The sequence below is a fragment of the Asterias amurensis genome, chromosome 5 (genome assembly GCF_032118995.1).
Source record: "Asterias amurensis chromosome 5, ASM3211899v1".
NCBI lineage: Eukaryota > Metazoa > Echinodermata > Asteroidea > Forcipulatida > Asteriidae > Asterias > Asterias amurensis.
Window position 1 is genome coordinate 13,866,453 of NC_092652.1, and position 18,185 is coordinate 13,884,637.

General features: G+C 36.5%; 1 protein-coding gene across 2 annotated transcripts in view; it reads left to right on the forward strand.

Moving 5' to 3' along the window:
• LOC139936992 (ataxin-7-like protein 3) overlaps nt 1-16,977 on the forward strand; it is a 184,098-nt gene extending 167,121 nt beyond the window's left edge. For both annotated transcript variants that reach the window (XM_071931905.1, XM_071931904.1), the window contains one exon: nt 12,408-16,977. In XM_071931905.1, the coding sequence (XP_071788006.1) occupies nt 12,408-12,562 (155 nt within the window). In that variant the 3' untranslated portion in view covers nt 12,563-16,977. The remainder of the gene's footprint in view (nt 1-12,407) is intronic.
• Nucleotides 16,978-18,185: the final 1,208 nt, after the last annotated feature.

An 18,185-nucleotide genomic window follows, 5' to 3' on the forward strand; every position in this document is an offset into this window, starting at 1 on the left:
TCATAAAAAATTTTGAATAGGTGGGTTTTTAGCAGAGTTTTGAAAATGTCCAGAGATGTTGTAGCTCGAATATGTAAAGGAAGAGAGTTCCAGAGTGTGAGTGCGGATACAGAAAAAGCACGAACGCCGTTTGAAGTGTTTGTTTTAGGGACAGTTAAATAAAGTTGGTTTGTAGAGCGAAGATTGCGATATGGTGAAAGAATTTCTTTGAGATATGGAGGAGCCCTTCCATTCATATCTTTCCAGGCGAGCAAAATAATTTTGAATTTAATTCTTTGACAGACTGGGAGCCAGTGAAGTTGTTTCAATATAGGTGTAATGTGATCATATTTACGTGTTTCAGTACATCACAAAATAAAATGCAGACTCCACCTCCTCGTCGGCCAGCTCTGGGCTTGTGTTTAAAGATTGTAGCCAGTGGCGGTCAGATCAGCAATAACTGCAACATCAAATCCATTGTCATTATTAGTCCTGAAATTCAGTGGATTTGTTCCGGAGTGATTTGCATTTATCGTGCAGAGCAATAACTGGTTATTATTCTGTTCTGGCATAGAATGAATACTGGTTCGATGGCAGAGATTCTTTTTCATAGCAATTTCCTCCTGTTTTCTAGGGGATCTTAGCCCATGATGTGTCTTTCTCTTCGTAGAACTACCAAGAGATAACATTCTCTCCCATACATCCTTCTCCAGTCTGTGGGTACGTGTCTTGGACGGATTAAGGCTATGGAGAAAGCTTTGCCCATAAGTAACCTTATCATTCAGTGTCATTGAAGCGTTTTCAGGACTGTCAGGTTCATGAGATGCAGGACCAGGGTTGGGACAAATGTCTCCCAATCTTATAAGCAACATTTTAAGGGAACCGGTTGAGTTAGCGTATAACACACAGGGCTGCCATAGCAATATTTCACTGTTGCTAGTGTATTGTTCCGTGCAAGGGGGTAGAACACTGGAGACACTTTCCACTGCACAGAAGGACAAAGAAAACAATGGTCGTGAAGTCAACTTGCTCCATTGTTGAACAGTAGTTGTATTGTCAAGGCAACAGTAGCTATAGAGTTGTGTACATAGTTGAATAAGCAAGCTGTTATGGTGCGGGAGTGTGGCAGAGATGGCTCTCATGTAGATCCATTAGCAAAAATCAAAAAGTTACCTCCTCTATAGATCAGTCAAAGTCCACTCAAAAGCCTTTAAACTTGTACTGGTTCCACATGAGTTAAATAAACAGATGATCAAACTCATATAATCTATACTATTAAAATAAGTGTGTAACGCAGTGCGTTATATTTTAGTCGACTAGGTAATTACCATTACATTTGGCTTAGCGGGGAAATACTTGTGCAGTTGAGTAAACAAAATTACTACAACAACAATAACAGAGCTGATTGAATTAAAACTATGCTCAAAAGTTGGGGGACAAAATAATCTACATTTATGCGGATAATAAGTTTACTTTGTATTCATCCAGGATAGATTGACATGGTCTCATATGCCTCTTTATGTTTATATCCTTTATATTATAATGTACTTCATATTTCAATCTTTAGCATATTAATACCCACAAAGGTAAACACACAAATGAACAACTATCTTATGACAACCAATGAGACCCCTAACACTACCATTTTTCTTACACTAATCAACAGTTTACAAAAAGAACGAAATAAAGAGAAAAAAACAATTTTTTAAAAAATAATATGGGCCTACAACACTACATCCACAACTAAACTTTAACATCGATACCAAGAAACATACATTATATCAATAATTCGCTCCCTTTTTGGGAATTACCAAACTATACACCAAAACATCAACAAACAAACAAGTCGAAATAATTACACTTAAAGGCAGCGGACACTATTGGTAATTGTCAAAGACTAGCCTTTACAGTTGATGTATCTCAACATATACATAAAATAACAAACCTGTGAAAATTTGAGCTCAATCGGTCGTTGAACTTGCAAGATAAGAATGAAAGAAAAAACACCTTTATCACACGAAGTTGTGTGCGTTTAGACGGTTGATTTCGAGACCTCAAGTACTAAACTTGAGGTCTCGAAATCAAATTCGTGGAAAATTACCTCTTTCTCGAAAACTATGGCACTTCAGAGGGCACGTTTCTCACAATGTTTTATACCATCAACCTCTCCCCATTACTCGTCACCAAAAAAGGTTTTATGCCAATAATTATTTTGAGTAATTACCAATAGTGTCCACTGCCTTTAAAAGAAGTTTAAGGGGCATGGATAAAAAGAAACAAATGGCAAAACACAGATATATAAAAAAATTGAGACACAAATAAAAGGAGAGAAAAAAAAAAGACTCAAAGAAAAAAACATCCAAATTACAAAAGTGTAGAATCTTAAAAATGTTATGAATCTTTGGAGCTTAAGACTGGGTTGCTGTTAAAATCAAAGATATTTCTAAAATGTTGGCAGACTTCAAAAAATGGATTTTGGCAAAACTCCATGTATGAGTAGGTATGGGTAGACAAAACACAAAAATCGAAAAAAAGTTATATCAGACATTGGTTGCCATGGTTCAACCAAAATAAGATTTTCAGCAAATTTTCCAAGTTTTTACCTTTTTTAAGTGTTAAAATATAGGTTAATTGAAAGCACTGGTACGTCTAAAGGGGAAAACGTTGAAGTTTTTCTTTCACACATATTGCACAACCATGTTTACTCTTTCAGAAAATGTTTTTAAAAATTAAGTGTGCGATCAACTTTGGGTCAAACCACTATTTCAAATAGGGGTGTTTTTGTCATATTTTCTAATAGCGAAAAATATGGGTATTGAATTGGGCCATAAGTCTGAAAGTGGCAATTTGTGGATTATGACACTTTTATAGTTGGAAGATAAGGTACCCATCACATAAAATAAAAATGCAATAAAATGTTTTGGTATTTCAAGTGCGCGAACACAGTTTTGCCGGAAAGTTAGCACTTTGGCAGGGGAAAAACGCAATAAATGGCCAAAAATTATACATTATTATTAGATATATCATTTTTTTTTTTTTTTTAATACCTTATGGGTGGAAGGGCTGTGAGGTTGAGGTGTATTCAAACAAAATAAACTTTTGAAATCACTACATAGCTCGTTGCCATATTAACAGGTCATTTTGTGTTTTGGCAATTTTTGGCCAATTTTGGGGTCTGAAAAACTGTATTTTAGCATATATTTGCAACTCCACCCAGCCAATGCACTTTTTTTCATAAAACCTTTCACATCAATACAACGAGTCGTCCTTTGCTTTATTTGAGACAAAAAATTATTGCTTTAACTTTTACACTCATGCTATTTTTAGATCATTAGTGCATGTTTTTAGAAAATTGCAAAATCAACATTTTTACCCTATCAGAATGACAATTTGCCAGGGGTCTCCAAATGTTGTCCTTTCGGTTGTATTTTGGGCCAACATTGGTCCTTCCGTTTTGAGAAAAACTTTTGAGAAGAAGATAATTCTCTAAAATGGCATTTCTTACATGCTGAACAATGATGTTGATTGAGAAAAAAAAACAGGATAAAATAAAGCAGACTCACCCCAAGCTAATTCGGCTGGTATAGTGTTATCCGGCTATGTTCCATTAAGGAACTTGGAATATAATTGATTTTCGTAACCATTAATTGTACAGTCACTGATTATGTGATGCCTCTGCGCAGTGTTAAGGACGTGTTAGACATGTTTGATGTTCAAACGAAGAGCTGTGAACGTCCATTTGTCAAGAAAATGTTAACATTTTGTTGAAGATTGTAGCTGCTATAGCCAAACGTAAATGACCACAAATGTACCACAGAATGTCTTTGTGATGCATGTTTATTCAATTCAGAGTTATATTGTTATACTTGTAAGTTGCATTGCTATTTTTGTGTGCCTGTTTTTCAATCAACATCATTGTTCAGCATGTAAAAAGTAATTAAAGAGCATTATTTTTCATATGATTATGAAATTTGCAAAATAATGTTGTTTTTTTCAAAAAAGCATGAAGTTTCTGGCAACACTGCTCCACAGTTCAAAAAAATACAAAAACTTTCTTTTTTAATTGTATGATGCATGTTTACAGCCATTGGACACTTTCGGTACAGAAAAATAAATAAAAGTTCACAGATTTACAAATAATTTACAGGGTTTACAGAAGGTAATGGTGAAAGACTTCTCTTGAAATATTGATCCATGAAATGCTTTACTTTAAAACAATATCAATTCTCGATATCGAGAATTACGGATTTATTTTAAACACATGTCATGACACGGCGAAACGTGCGGAATCAAGAGTGGGTTTTCCCTGTAATTTTCTCCCGACTCCGATGACCGATTGAGCCTAAATTTTCACAGGTTTGTTATTTTATATATAAGTTGTGATACACGAAGTGTGGGCCCTGGACAATACTGTTTACCGAAAGTGTCCAATGGCTTTATACAACTGAGAGTTATGTTGTCATAAGATGCTTTATTATATTTTGTCCTGATATTTTGTCATTCTTCATCATTGTTTAAAAGCATGTAGAAAGTCATAAAAAGAGCAATATTTTATAATTTTAAATCTATACAATTGCCCAAAAGCATGAAGCTTCTGGCAATACTGCTCACCAATTTTTTTTCTCGAAATTCCTACAGACCAGTATCTTATCTTTCAAGCCTGGTAGCAAAACTTTCCTAAATATGCTACTTTCGGACTTCTGACAAACATAGCAGCACCCTCTATTTTCAAAATTGACCTTTGTTAAAAAAAAAAACCCTTTTTGAAATAATGGATTGTTCGATTTACAATTAACTGTACCTGTGTCAGGTGCATTTTTGGAAAGACCAAGGGTGTATATTTAGGTGTTTGGGCCAACAGCCCGGAACACCTCTTATTTTTGTTCGTTTAAAAAAAAAAAAATTATTGATACTTCTCCTTCTTCTTCTTCTTCTGTACGTCCCTTGTCCCCTAACAGAAACATCTCTCCAAAGATCGTATGAATTTGAAACTTCACACATAGTTAGATATTCATCAGGACAAGAAACCGTTGAAGTTACGTCATGATGACGTCATCCGTTCTTGAGTTATGAAAATTCAAAGTTTATTATTTCAAAAATTCATAATTCTTGATCTACATAATGGATTCTTATAATCAATACATCATCGGAAAGGTCATTAAAAACTCTGTAAACGCCTCACAGACATGACCCCATTTTGACCTTGTCTTTGGGTTCAAAATTGAGGTTGAAATATTCCACCATTGGTCGTGCGTAAAAGATTTTACACGTACAACACGTGTTGAGTCACGCTTCAGTGCTCATCCATAGAGCGAAATGCTTCATGTATAATAGTCTTCGTTCAAGGCGTTTTCAACATACAGTTCCCTTACGATTACTTTGTCTGTTCTGTACAGTCGTCAATATTTCATAAGTTCATATTTCCTCAACCACAGAAGCTATTTTGACAATCTATACAACACATTGAAGGGCTTTACGTACTTTACAAAAACGGATTTGTTGGTGACCTTCTCGTGACCTTTTGACCTGTCTAAACCGGCAGTACCTGTAATATACTTTGAAAAGGTGTCATGTAATGGCTTTTGGGTTGATACATACACCTTTTGATGCTTTATCATTACAGAATATAACACTGGCAAAGGTCTGGCTTTAAAAAATAATACCGATTATGTCACCAAATGTAAGAGCGCCCTCTAGCGGCAGATTAAAAACATCTCAAAATATACTTCTACTATGGTAGAGTTTTTGATATTTTTTTCAAAATTGGTATACATAATCTCCCTCAGAATAGCAACTTATATGTGGAGTCTTAGCTTGATGACGTCATCATTGCTTTAAAGGTGCACTTTTCAAAGCTGTGTGTATGCCAAACCAAAAGTTCGACTGAGGTGAAACTTGGTGTATTGTTAGTCAAGGACATTAACTTCTTGAACTCGAAAATACGTCATGATGAGGTCATCGTGTTGTTTCGACATTTTTTGTTTGTTACAAATCTTGAGACGAAGCAAGTTGCAATATTTGTTTTTTTACACCAGGCTTTTTACTCCCGGAAACCGAACACCTAGAGTTTGTTCACAAACTCTCAATCTCTAGTTACTATATAATTTCACAAAGTTATAAGTTAAGTTTTCACACAGTGAAGCTCTCAACTTTGGGTAGTTTTTACTTATAAAAAGAGCTAAATTAGGTGAAATAAGGCAATTTTCTTATATTTTTAACCGTTGCCATGGCAACCAAAGTGCGGATGCAAAAACTATGCTTTCTTTTTACACTTTGGTTGAAGGAATTAACATGTGCAAAGAGTAAACAAGATCCTTAAAAAAAAAACTATTTTTTTGTTATACAATTTGAAAATAAACACCTTTTCCCCCCCCCCCCCCCAAAAGCACGAAGTTTGTGGCAGCACTGCTCCCCAGTACAACAAATACAAAATTTTTGTTTTTGAAATTCTTACAGACCAGTATCTTATCTTTCACGCCTACAAGCAAAACTTTCCTAAATATGCTACTTTGGGAATTCTGACAATTTTAGCAACCCCCTGTATTTCCCAAATTGACTTTTCCTCAAATCACCCCTTTTTGAAATAATGGAATCTTCCATTTACAATTAACTTCACTTTTGCCAAATGCATTTTTAGAAAGATTAAGGATGTATATTTACCATATCCAGCTGAGAGGTAGGTTCACCATTTGGTTTTCACACAGTGAAGCCCTCAACTTTCGGTAATTTTTACTCATGAAAAGAGCTAAATTAGGTGAAATACGGTTTACACTTTGGTTGATGGCCTTCACTTGTGCAAAGTATAAACGAAATCCATTTTTGAAAGTCTGCCACCACTTCTTTGATTTTTACAGCAACCCAGTCTTTAGATCCTAATTCATTTTAAATACAATTCCTAATCCAACTATACAAAGTGAGTATAACCTCTGTCCCTCCGAATACGCCTCTCTTAATACGTATGCATAAGGTACGTCGTCAATCTAACCCAAAACAGAGCTATGGGCGCAGCGACTGCAAGTAGTGGCGGCATGCGCCATAGCCGATCTTTTTGGGGTAGAATGACGTCATGCATAAATATTAAGAGAGGCGTATAACACCCTCACCCACATTACATTTCAAAACATTGTGTAAAGGAGCTTCATCATCTAGCGGGGTGCCGCGCTAGTGCTTATTAATGATGAATGCAGTAATGACACCATAATAAACGAGAGCAGTGTAAGAGCCAACACAACGGAGGCGCACACCACTCTGCATTTTAGCTGTATTGCAGTGTTTTAATAAACCATGAATAATAACTAGGCATGATTGCATTTGTGCACAAATGCACTACTTCAAAAAGTCCATTTTGAAGAGTTTTAAACCTGTCGCTAGAGGGCGCTGTTGCATTTTGTGACATCATTGAGTTGTTTTTTTAACTGCCCACCCTTGCCAGACACATCGTGGAAACGACTTCATAACTTTTGCCACTTTTGAATTAGAGGGCACTTCCGGTTTCGACCGGAAGTAGAGGTCATGTGAGGTCACGCGAGGTCACGCACACAACATAAAAATGAAGACCTAATTTATTCCAACCCAATCCCGCAAACAAAAACCTATGGTCTTTTGTGGCTGATTTAATATAAATTTTCAAATATTTAAAATTTCAAACTTTAAGATTACGTCACGTGACAGGTGATGATGTCATAATGACATCCTTGTTTGTGATGATCATTGCATTATTGTCTTTCATCCATGAAAGTTTCATTGCAATCCCTCATTGGGAACATTGAAAAAACAACGCATAGAACATTTTGGAGGCTTAGGATGACAAAAAATAATAATATTAATAATAAAAACTAAAGCTGTTTCTCAGCGCTGCGCTACGAAACAGCTTAAATTTTTTTAAATTTTACTTATAACAAAAACAAGAACTGTTTCGCTGCGCTACAAAACAGCTAATAAATACGCTTGACGTAAGTACGGAATTCCCTGCTTCCTTAAGCGCCGTTTGTTTACTCACGGTAAGCAGAGCCATGAAGTTGGGCCCTGATAGTTTAGCAGAACCAAGAATTTGGCTCCGATGAACAGAATCATGCCGGGATGAACATGCCTTGCACTAACTTTTCTCTTGGCCAGTGTGTTATCTTTTATCATTTGTTAATTTGTTTTTGTGGTCATTTAATGCCGAAGTTCTTTAGCTCTGTCATTCGGTGACCATGTGGTTTTTGATAAATACAAGCGGGGTGCCGCGCGAGAGGATGGTTCTAGTATATACAAATTTTGCAAAATGTAATGTGGGGTAAGGGAGGTAATGTGGGGTAATGGATTGGCAATTGTATTTATAATGGGTAATGATTATTGTCATTTGTTGTTACGTACGACCAACTCACAAGGTTAAACCCCATAAGTTGGTACGCACGGCAGACTATATAAAATAATGGAATTACCAAAACAATTAAAGAAAGGGAAAACCAGCACCTGCATTCTGTGTACATTGTACAAGTAACAATTAATTAAGTAGTTTATGTACAAAATCAAAGCTTACAAAGGGGGTTGACAAAATGTAGTTAGATAAAGCATAAATCAAGGCACAATTCGTCAAAGAACTGAATTATGATAATAAAGTAAGATTCGGCCGAAATCAATGATATTAGATAATTTAAAGAAATACCATTAAGTTGTGCTCAATCGACCCAGGTGTGCCCGGGAACGGGGAGTCCGGCGCTCACCACCGGTAGGTAGCCTTCAGTAGTATGGTAGAACCTCACACCAAATAAAGCGAATTTTCGGAAGATGCTGTGCAACAGATATCTAATCTATACTGTTTTTACGGAGCATCTTATAATTTTAGTTTATTCTCATATGAATTAATTGTCATGTAAACTTTCTGGTCAACATGCGTCGGGGCGGGCGCCCCGCGTAACAAAGTTCCCTGATAAAACATCAATTTGATATGAACTCATATATTTGGAACCCTGTACAAACTAAACAAAAACGGTATTTGTATTGGTCCTTCATTTTCTCTCACTTTATTTCAGTTTTAGAAAACATTTTTTTGCCCTGTTATTTTCAGGGTTTGAACATCCAGTTTGGTCATTTGTATGGAGAATTCCTAAAAATGGACCCGATTCAGCCGCCCATGAGGGCTCTTTTGTTTACAAATCTCAGTAACCCGACAACAGATTGCTTACAAAACGGATTTGGCAAATGTACATCCTGAGTCCTGACCAAAACACTGCTCAAAGTTCTAACAAAATTTGTGAAATGGACTTACCAATACAATGTCATTTTGCTTCAGAACTTTGACCTATGGAATGTTTTTTTTACAGCTTCAAAACAGCTGTTGATGTTTCACAAAGTTCCGTAACTCTGAAAACACACTATTCTAAAACGTTAATTTCATGTACTCATTTGATCGTTTAACTGGCAAAACTTATATGAAAAGGATCAGTAATGTATACACTTCTTCTTGTAAACAATTTTCTCTAAGATAGTGTCACTTAGTTTACAAATAACAAGATACGTTTTGCATCACTTTTGAAAATGTTGCAATTTCTGTGTATATGTTCTGTGTGGTGGCGATGACATAGACCAATGGTACATGGTTAAATGGAACAAATACAATTATTAGCAAATGGGGTTGCTGTTTGATGCATGAAAAAAAAATGCTGGAAAGTTGGGTAAGCCTACATGTACATGAGTGACTTATTTAAAGCTGTAACAGTCACATTTTTTTCTCTTTCTCTTAAAGTCACCTGGAAGTGGTCTTTTGTCAAAATAAAGCTTTTTTCACTAAAATATGTGTTTTGATGAGTGGAATATGAATAAACAATTAACTAAGGTTTACAAAATTAGTTTCCATGTTGTTTACAAATTTGAAAATAAGCCCGACCCGAGAGGGCGCTATTCGTGACGTCAATCGAGGCGCGATGAATCGCATGTTGTGCCAACACAAGGTAGTGACGCTTGGCGCAAGCTAAAAACATGCCCTCAAAGTTTAAACAATACCTGAATTTTTCATGTAAGGCGAATGCTCCTTTAGGTTCCTTACGTCTTTCAGGTACCTTCTTCGACTTCCCCACTAGCTGGAAAAATTGTTGGGATGGCGTTTTGTTTCAGAAAAAAAACTTTTCTCTTCATGTCAAAATGTGTAGTGTATTCCGGATTCTCGAACCACGACAGCTCGAAGTGTTTGCTGCACAGCGCTGGAAAAGATGTCGGACCCCATCTTTAGTTGTTTTACTGCATCCAGCAGCAATACACCTGGTCAACATTGCCGGAAAAATGCAAGAAAAAAAACTTTTTCGAACGTACAAACTCAGACTAGGACTTGCATGTACTTGCACGTACATGTACTTGTGTTCGATGTTCGATCGAGGCAAAGTCTGCCTCGATTGACGTCACAAAAGGGGTAGGTGGAGTCACCCCCCACACAACTTTCTTTATTTTTTTAAACATATAAATCCTTAAAAACAATTATTATATTATTTTATTTTTTTTAATTTTTTCCAGGTGACTTTAAGCCTTAATATATATTTTATTTAACACGCAAAATTAAAACACCTCTGTACAAAATGGTATATTTACACCATCTACACCATCTGTACCATCTGCCAAACATCAAATGAGTCACTCTGGACTGGAATGTGAGGGGGGGGGGGGCTTGTCTCAAGAAGAAGGCTCGTCTCATCAGTTGTTATGTGTTGTTAATGATATTAATCAGCCAATCAGACGACTCGTTTAAGGGATTTCGGGTCAGGTTTTTGTAGACTTGTAGAATCTGAAACGACACAACCGTGTTGAATTCCGCAAGGATGCCATACCACCAGACCTTCTAATTTCAACCCAAGATGGCGCGGGTAAGGGAATTAATAGTATAGATTTGGTTTGTGGTAACACCATGTGTGTATCTACTTGCCAGGTAGAGTTTGAGAACTGTCTTTCTTTATTCTACTACCGCGGAGTAGATTTATCAGATGTTCTGGAGCCTTCTCAGTTCTGAAAAGAACTGTCCTGCTTTTTAACTACTACCCGGGCGGAAGTTATAGAAAATTGGCTGGGACTACTGTAAAGCTTAAATAGGATCTTAATTAACTGCAGTACCCCGGAGTCAGTTCTTGAATTGGTCTCAACGTTTCGACTAGCTTACTCTGGTCATCGTTAGGAGTAATTCTGCAGCAGTGGCGTAACTAGACATCATTTGGGGGGGGGGGCAAGTGGGGGAAAAGATTAAATTTGGGGGGCCAAAGAAGTGCAAGATTATTATTAAATATGTTAACTGATAGTTGATACACACCCATGCAGTTCTAAAACAGTCTACATAGTCAGCAGGTAACAAAAGATTGTGAAAACAACCAAATCTTAGAGAACTTGTCATTTGTATTAGGAGCAAAATGACGACAGGCAAAGCAGAATGCACTGTCCATTGATATGGAATACTCTAACTACTGGTACTCATTATACCATACTGATAAGAATGATCTCTTCTTGTTGTCTTTAGGATAAGCAACAAGGCGTGGCTGTTGAGATTCATCTCTAGGATAGCATGATGTCTGAAGAAAAAGAAAACATTTTAACAGCACATTAGGTTTTTATCATTTTACTATAAAAAGCAAAACAAAGCATGTACAATGCACATTAATTAGTCCAATAAAATCCTGTAAACTCAACAGAATATTATTCACCAATGGAATAAACCGCGAAAATGTAAGTGGTCGAGGTGTTGCAATATGTGCTGCTTGTATTGTTTTATTATCATTATTATTAAATACTCATTATTACTATGATTAACTACAGTTTATAAAAAATTGCCACAAACCTTGAGGACCAACAGCTCTTGCTTCACTGCAACGTGTGCTTGTCAGGGCACTTGTGCTACTAGCGCTCCCAGTCTTACTAACAGATACATCTTCTTTGAAATTCTCCTTGGCGGAATCCTCGGATGCAGAGTCCATGCAATACTCTGATGGTACCATATCAGAATCGGAGTCTTCTGTATTTTCCCGTCTCTGCCTCTTAGGTGTTGGAGCACGAGGCAAAGACGGGCGCGCCCCCCCCCCCCCCCCCCCCTGGTTACGCCACTGGAACACAATACCATTAAGAATGCTGACCCCTACCCTCCCACCTGTCTCAGAGGCATTTTCTTTAAAAGTTCATCATTTAGATTACAGTACAATCAATTTTATAACATTTGATCAGAAGACACATCAACAAAGCCATTTTTGCTTGTTTTTAAAGAGTAAAAAATAGAGGTGTTGTACTTAGAAGTGTGGTGGCTCAGGAATTCTGTGTTTTGTATTTCCTCCAGTAAAAGTTATATTTGTCCAGGTAGTGGTTTTCATCTTTAGTTTGTCACCAGTATTTCTTTTAGGCCCCCAACCAATGCTATATCTAGAGATATTGTGAATACCAAATGTATTTTTGCTTTACTTTTTTTCATGCTCACACAGATTCACAGGAGAAGAAACGGAAAAAGTGTTGCACTAAGCTGACACAACGAAAGAAGAGTAAAATAAGACCTTCAGGGTTACAGGCGGTTACTTCATATTCTGTGTCATCATCTTTACACTCTGCATGCTCAGATGCATATGACATTTTAGATTGAGTACAGCAGGTCCACTAGTTGATTTTTATTTTTAAGGCAATGGAAACAAGTTGTGTGCTTTCAGATGGTTGACTTTTAAACCTCAAAACCAATTCAGATATTTTAGTGAGAAATTGCGTCTTTCTTAAAAACTAAGAGGGAGCCGCTTTCTCACAATTGTTTTTATACTATCAACAGCTCTCTCCATTGCTCATTACAAAGTAAGTTTTCATGCTAATAATTATTTTGAGTAGTTACCAATAGTGTCCAGTGCCTTTAAGTTGGCAGTAAGTATACCTAAGTATTTACACTATACACTGTAGATAATATGTAAACCTAGTACTGATTCTTCCCTGGTCTCATTGTGCACTGTTGATGAATTATACTATATAAGTTATCACACAAGCGTAAGTGGAATTCGATAAAAATATAGCACTAACTGCGATCCATGTCCAACGATGCCGAGGCATAGTGGGACGCTATATTTTTCTTTTGTATTCCACAAGCATACGTGTGATTACATTATCTTCAAACTTACCAGCAAACTTGGCGCGCAATTAAAACACACAAGACCCAGGGTGTGATATGGCCATGCAATATGGGTTTATATGCAGGGGCGGATCCAAGTTTTTCCAAACTGGGGTGGGATTTTTTTCTTTTCTTTTTTAGAATGAAAGACTGCCATCCCCAGGCAGCATTTTTTTCTGCACTACGAAATTGCCACTGTCGTCAGTGGCTTTTCATTAGGAAAGTTGTTTCTTTTAAGTCGATTTTAAAAAAGGGAATCCTTGAAACAAAATCACCAGGAAAAAATCGCCGCTAGGCATGTGCAGGGCCAAATTTCATGGTTCTGCTTACCGAAGAAAGAAGTTGGCGCTTTCGGAATCAGTGAATTTCGCGGAGATTTTTGTTGTTTTATGCTTGTGTGGATACGCCACGTTACTGCGGCCAGGCTACATGGGGACTGAGACCCAAAAATGCTTGTCTTTGGCGAGTTAGGGGTCAAAGACGCGGAAACTGCATAATAGTCGCTAAAATGCATTACATCGGCAAGGTATTTTGCCAGAATTTCAGTATTTTACTTTCTTCTTAATTTTTTTAATTTACATGTATCAAGAATATAGTACGTTGTTATATCATGCTGCCATATCAGGGAAATTTCATATCTTTTCAAGGAAGACATCCAATTCTCATAAAAAGTGAAAAGGAAAATGATTTTCTCGTGTCTTTGTGCACAATACTAGGCACAAGTACAACGCAGCAGTAGCGTGCGGTGCCCATTGCGGTGCCCGGTGCCTATGGTACGCCTGGATTGGTCTTTAGACACCTTGGAAAAAGACCAAAACTCTTTTTTCTTGAAATCAGACAAACTATAATCTTTGAAGCGCTTAATCAAAGCATGGAGGAAGGAAGAGAAGGAGCTCGAATGACCCGCAAAACCGCAGAGTAACAAAAGAATACCCTGACAATGCCCCTGTCTGACCAGTTGAAAAAGATAGGAGACCTCCAGCTGGATGGCTGATTAACGAGCAGGATTAGATCTCTTTGTACAAAAGGTGTGGTCACGGCCAGACTACGCCGTTGCATTCGTGTAAAGTTGAATCATTGGAGACAAGAACTGTGAATACGTTTTCATTTACCGTTTGTGGTGTTTCGCGGAAACATCATGGCATATTTTTACATTTTTTGTGACTTTCCGGTCACTAGTGGTGGTTCAAAATTTGGGTATTAGTTCAAAATTTGGGTATTGTGTACAAGTGTACACAATTTTTATCAGGTCTCAAAAAAGGAATTTTTTCTTTATTATATCCATTTGATATACGACACCATAGTTGAGTGAAGAACCAAGTGCGCACACGCAAACTCACATACGCCAGGTCGCCCATTGTCTGTATAAGGTATGTGGGTGATTACGAGGTGTCCTTAAACGACCGCGGTACCGCAGGTTCGACTTTTGAAGTCCCTTCGTTCACGCTTCTTCTCTTCCTTCCTCCATGATCAAAGCAAAACAACACGGAACAGCTTTGTGTTTCAAACACCTAATGTCTAGTTTTTCTTTTTGCAACCCAATATTGTATCAGATCACATCAATCCAATAGTGTTCCCTTGCAGAAAGTAAAATGTAACAATCCTTACCCAGCAACCTTTTTCAAATTCAAGACCAGTAACTTGAATAAACAATAGTTTTTCAATGCCGTGCGCCATTTAGATATTTGGGAAAAGGAAATCTCGACTTCTGTTGTGTCTTTTTCTGAATATAATTTTCTTTTGTAGGCCTAGCAGTTTAGGAATGAACAATATGTGAAAAAAAGTCCTCGTTTCCATTACGCCTTGTCAGGATGACAATGATAGTTTTTAACAGATGTTAAATTTGCATCGGACTAAAGAATATTCATTTTGGTTTTACCCATTTACACCAAAGTGATTCACTAATGATAATTTTGTCTTGTTTTCCTTTTAATAAGTGATGATAGTAGGCAAGTTGTTGAAGTTGGCAAATTTTGAAGAGTTGTCGGGGGTCGACTTTTTAAATTTTGCAATTTGAAGCGATGACTCAAAGGACACCATTGTCGGTTATGGTTCCACTGCAGTCTCAAAATATTGTCCATTTCTAATAAACAACGCTTTAGTTGTCTCAGGAAAGGACCTGTATAACTTGTTTTCAAAGTGTTTTGTTAGCATTGCACACTACAGCAACGCATCAAAGCACAGTGCAAAACTCTTAACAAGGCCTTTAAAATCTATTATAGAAAGTAATTAACAAAAATATTTGCAGTGTCGCTACTTTAGCCCAGTAAATTATTCACCAAATTCGAAATATGAATTCAGATAATAATATGATCTCGCTCACGGTGATTTTACCACATGATGACCTTTGCACCCTATTGTGACACAAATGTGACCCGCTCTGTGAAAATGAGTCAGATGTAGGCAATTTCAAGAATTGAGTTATGCTGGAAAGAACACATCAGCATATGGTATATGTCTAAGCTTTGGGGTGTATCGCGTTGCTGAGTTACTCCCGTTTGAAATAAGCCACTACACCATTTTTGGTGAAAAACGAATTACAAGTAAAATGATATTTTAAACTACCATTTCGTGCAAAAGGATACAAATTAGACATAAGTACATGTATGACCACAAAATTGTTGTATTCATAGCTTTATTGCCTAAAAGTAAGTGTTCTAAAGGTTAACCATGCAACTATAGATCTTAAGTTATAGAAAAAAAAATTATTTTTTTATTTATATACATTTTCCACATTAAACTGTCCATTAAACTTAATAATGCATTGGGGCGACATCTGACTCATTTTCACAGAGTGGGTCACAAATTATTGTGTGATCCAGAATTTTGTCCTGTTATAGACGATGTGACCTCTGATGTCACTCAAAAACCATAAGGGCAATTCCATGGAAAGTTGACATGGCCCCAAAATTTCAAATCCATAATTATAAGCCATCATCCATAAAATATTGTAGCATATAGTTCAAAGTTTATGAAACAACTTTACTTTATCATATTGTCTTTGATACACTTGAAGAAAAATGTCCTCTGAAGTGGATAAATGGTTCTGAACTAAAAAGTTCTGTTAAGATGGTACTTTTGCTTTTTGTCCATTTTATTGACTTTTTGATTTGTTGTAGAGTTCAATAAAACAAATTGCATTGGCATAGCATGCTCGAAAGTTCAATTTTGTGAGAAAATTAAAAGAAAGAACAATTAAGAAGTAGGGATCTTGTTATTGTTAGCAGAACTAATTATCTACTCTATTTCAAACACAAGACTGTCAAAATTTGGTAAGATAACTTTGCTGGTTCTTGCCCTTACAGTGTTTCATGCTGTGTAACGTGAGTAACCGTAACGAGAGTAACCATGTTTTTCATGGATTCCTAAAAAATTGAAGATTCTTGGAGATTTGTTTTACTCCTACTATTTGTGTCTCATGGCAAGGTCTTTTATCAAGTTAAAAGAAATTTTCACACATTGCTTGTATGAGGAGACTTTTTGATTAAAGCACGTTTATTTTTTATGCATGTCAGGAAATGTAACGTGAGTAACCGATTTTGTGTTTCTTTTAAATCATACTTAACAACATTTTAGGGAGGTCATCTTTGGTTCTTAAGTAGGTCTAGGTATACTCTAACTACCATAGGGATAACAGTTAATAAATAAGCCTTTTCAGTAAAGCAATTACATCACAAGGAAACTCAAAAGTACATCAAAATCGTAACGTGAGTAACCGTGGAATTGCCCATAACATGATTCGCGCGCATACCGACGGGCAAAACCTTTGTGTTTTGGCCGCCAGCTAGAACACGCAATCTTATCACGATTAATTTCAGAATGCAAAAAATGCTGTTTATTATGACATGTACAGTGTTTGTCAACAGAGGGCAGTTTGAGTGTTAATAAAAACGATTTGGAAAAATAAATGCTAGTGTTTTGAGTTGTTAATTTTTGTAGTGTTTAATTGTCAATTGTTGTGATTCAGGAACTCACAGAGAGAAGCCACTCCGGAGTCTTTGATAATTTCAGAATGCATAAAATGATTGCCTCTCGCTATACATGTATGTCTTATGTCACTGCATTCAAATCTGACCCCCATTGTCACGAAAGTTCGTTTTACATACTTAAATAACTTTGTCTCTCTGAGAAGAAAATTATGTGTGATTTGTTTGGCTCATTTAAAACAAAAAATAAAACATACAACACTTTCTACTAACAATATATTCTAACCATGTTAGTTTAATTTAAATCTGTGGATACTTTACCCGGACCCTTTAAAATAAAAATGCACCTTTCATGTGGTGTCCGTGGCGGGAAAACATCAATACATTCACATCCTATAGTGGAAAAGGAAAAGATCCTGACAAGGCGGAGTATCAGTTTGACCCACAGACTTCAAAGAAGTCATGCCCCCAAAAATCTGAGAATGGATTCACCTTGAATTACGTCATTATGATGTCATAACCTCTTTTTATGTAATTATAAGCATAGGAAAATACCATGCGGTGGTAGAAAATTATGTTTCATGTTCCTTCGCTGCGCTCATACGCATGAAAAACAGTTTCACTTTATTGTAAGACACACAATAAACACACCTTGAAAACATTAAGTTTCAGAATTTATTAAATCATGGGAGTGGGCCGTTGTTAAACTGCATAGTGTAGATCGTACTAAAAATTAGAATACAGTGTAGTTGTAGACAACAGTTCATTATTAATAAGTTAGTAGTTAGTATCGTAGGAGGTCCTGTTTTCGAGGTGTCCCTAATATCGTGGCAAATCTTTTACCTCTCTGTGCGCGATGTAAACAGTCCCTAGACAAAAATTGTGTGGTTTTATTTGCCAAGCAAAGAGTCTCCTCTTCTTTGACCAAAACTTAGAAACACGTAATGCTCCACTGGTCATTTGCACTTGTAAATGCAAAAAAGTTGGTATTTTAGGTATTTCTACAAGGTACAAAAATATGTCATAATGTTGAGGCCATAAAAAAATATTTGCCCACCGAAAAAGTTTCATCAAACGCTATTTCAATTCACAATTCATGATGATCAAAATCATGTGACTGAATGTTTTGCTGAGCATTCTTAAAGAAAAATACAGAGGCTTAAAGAAGCCATGTGCCTTATATCATTTTC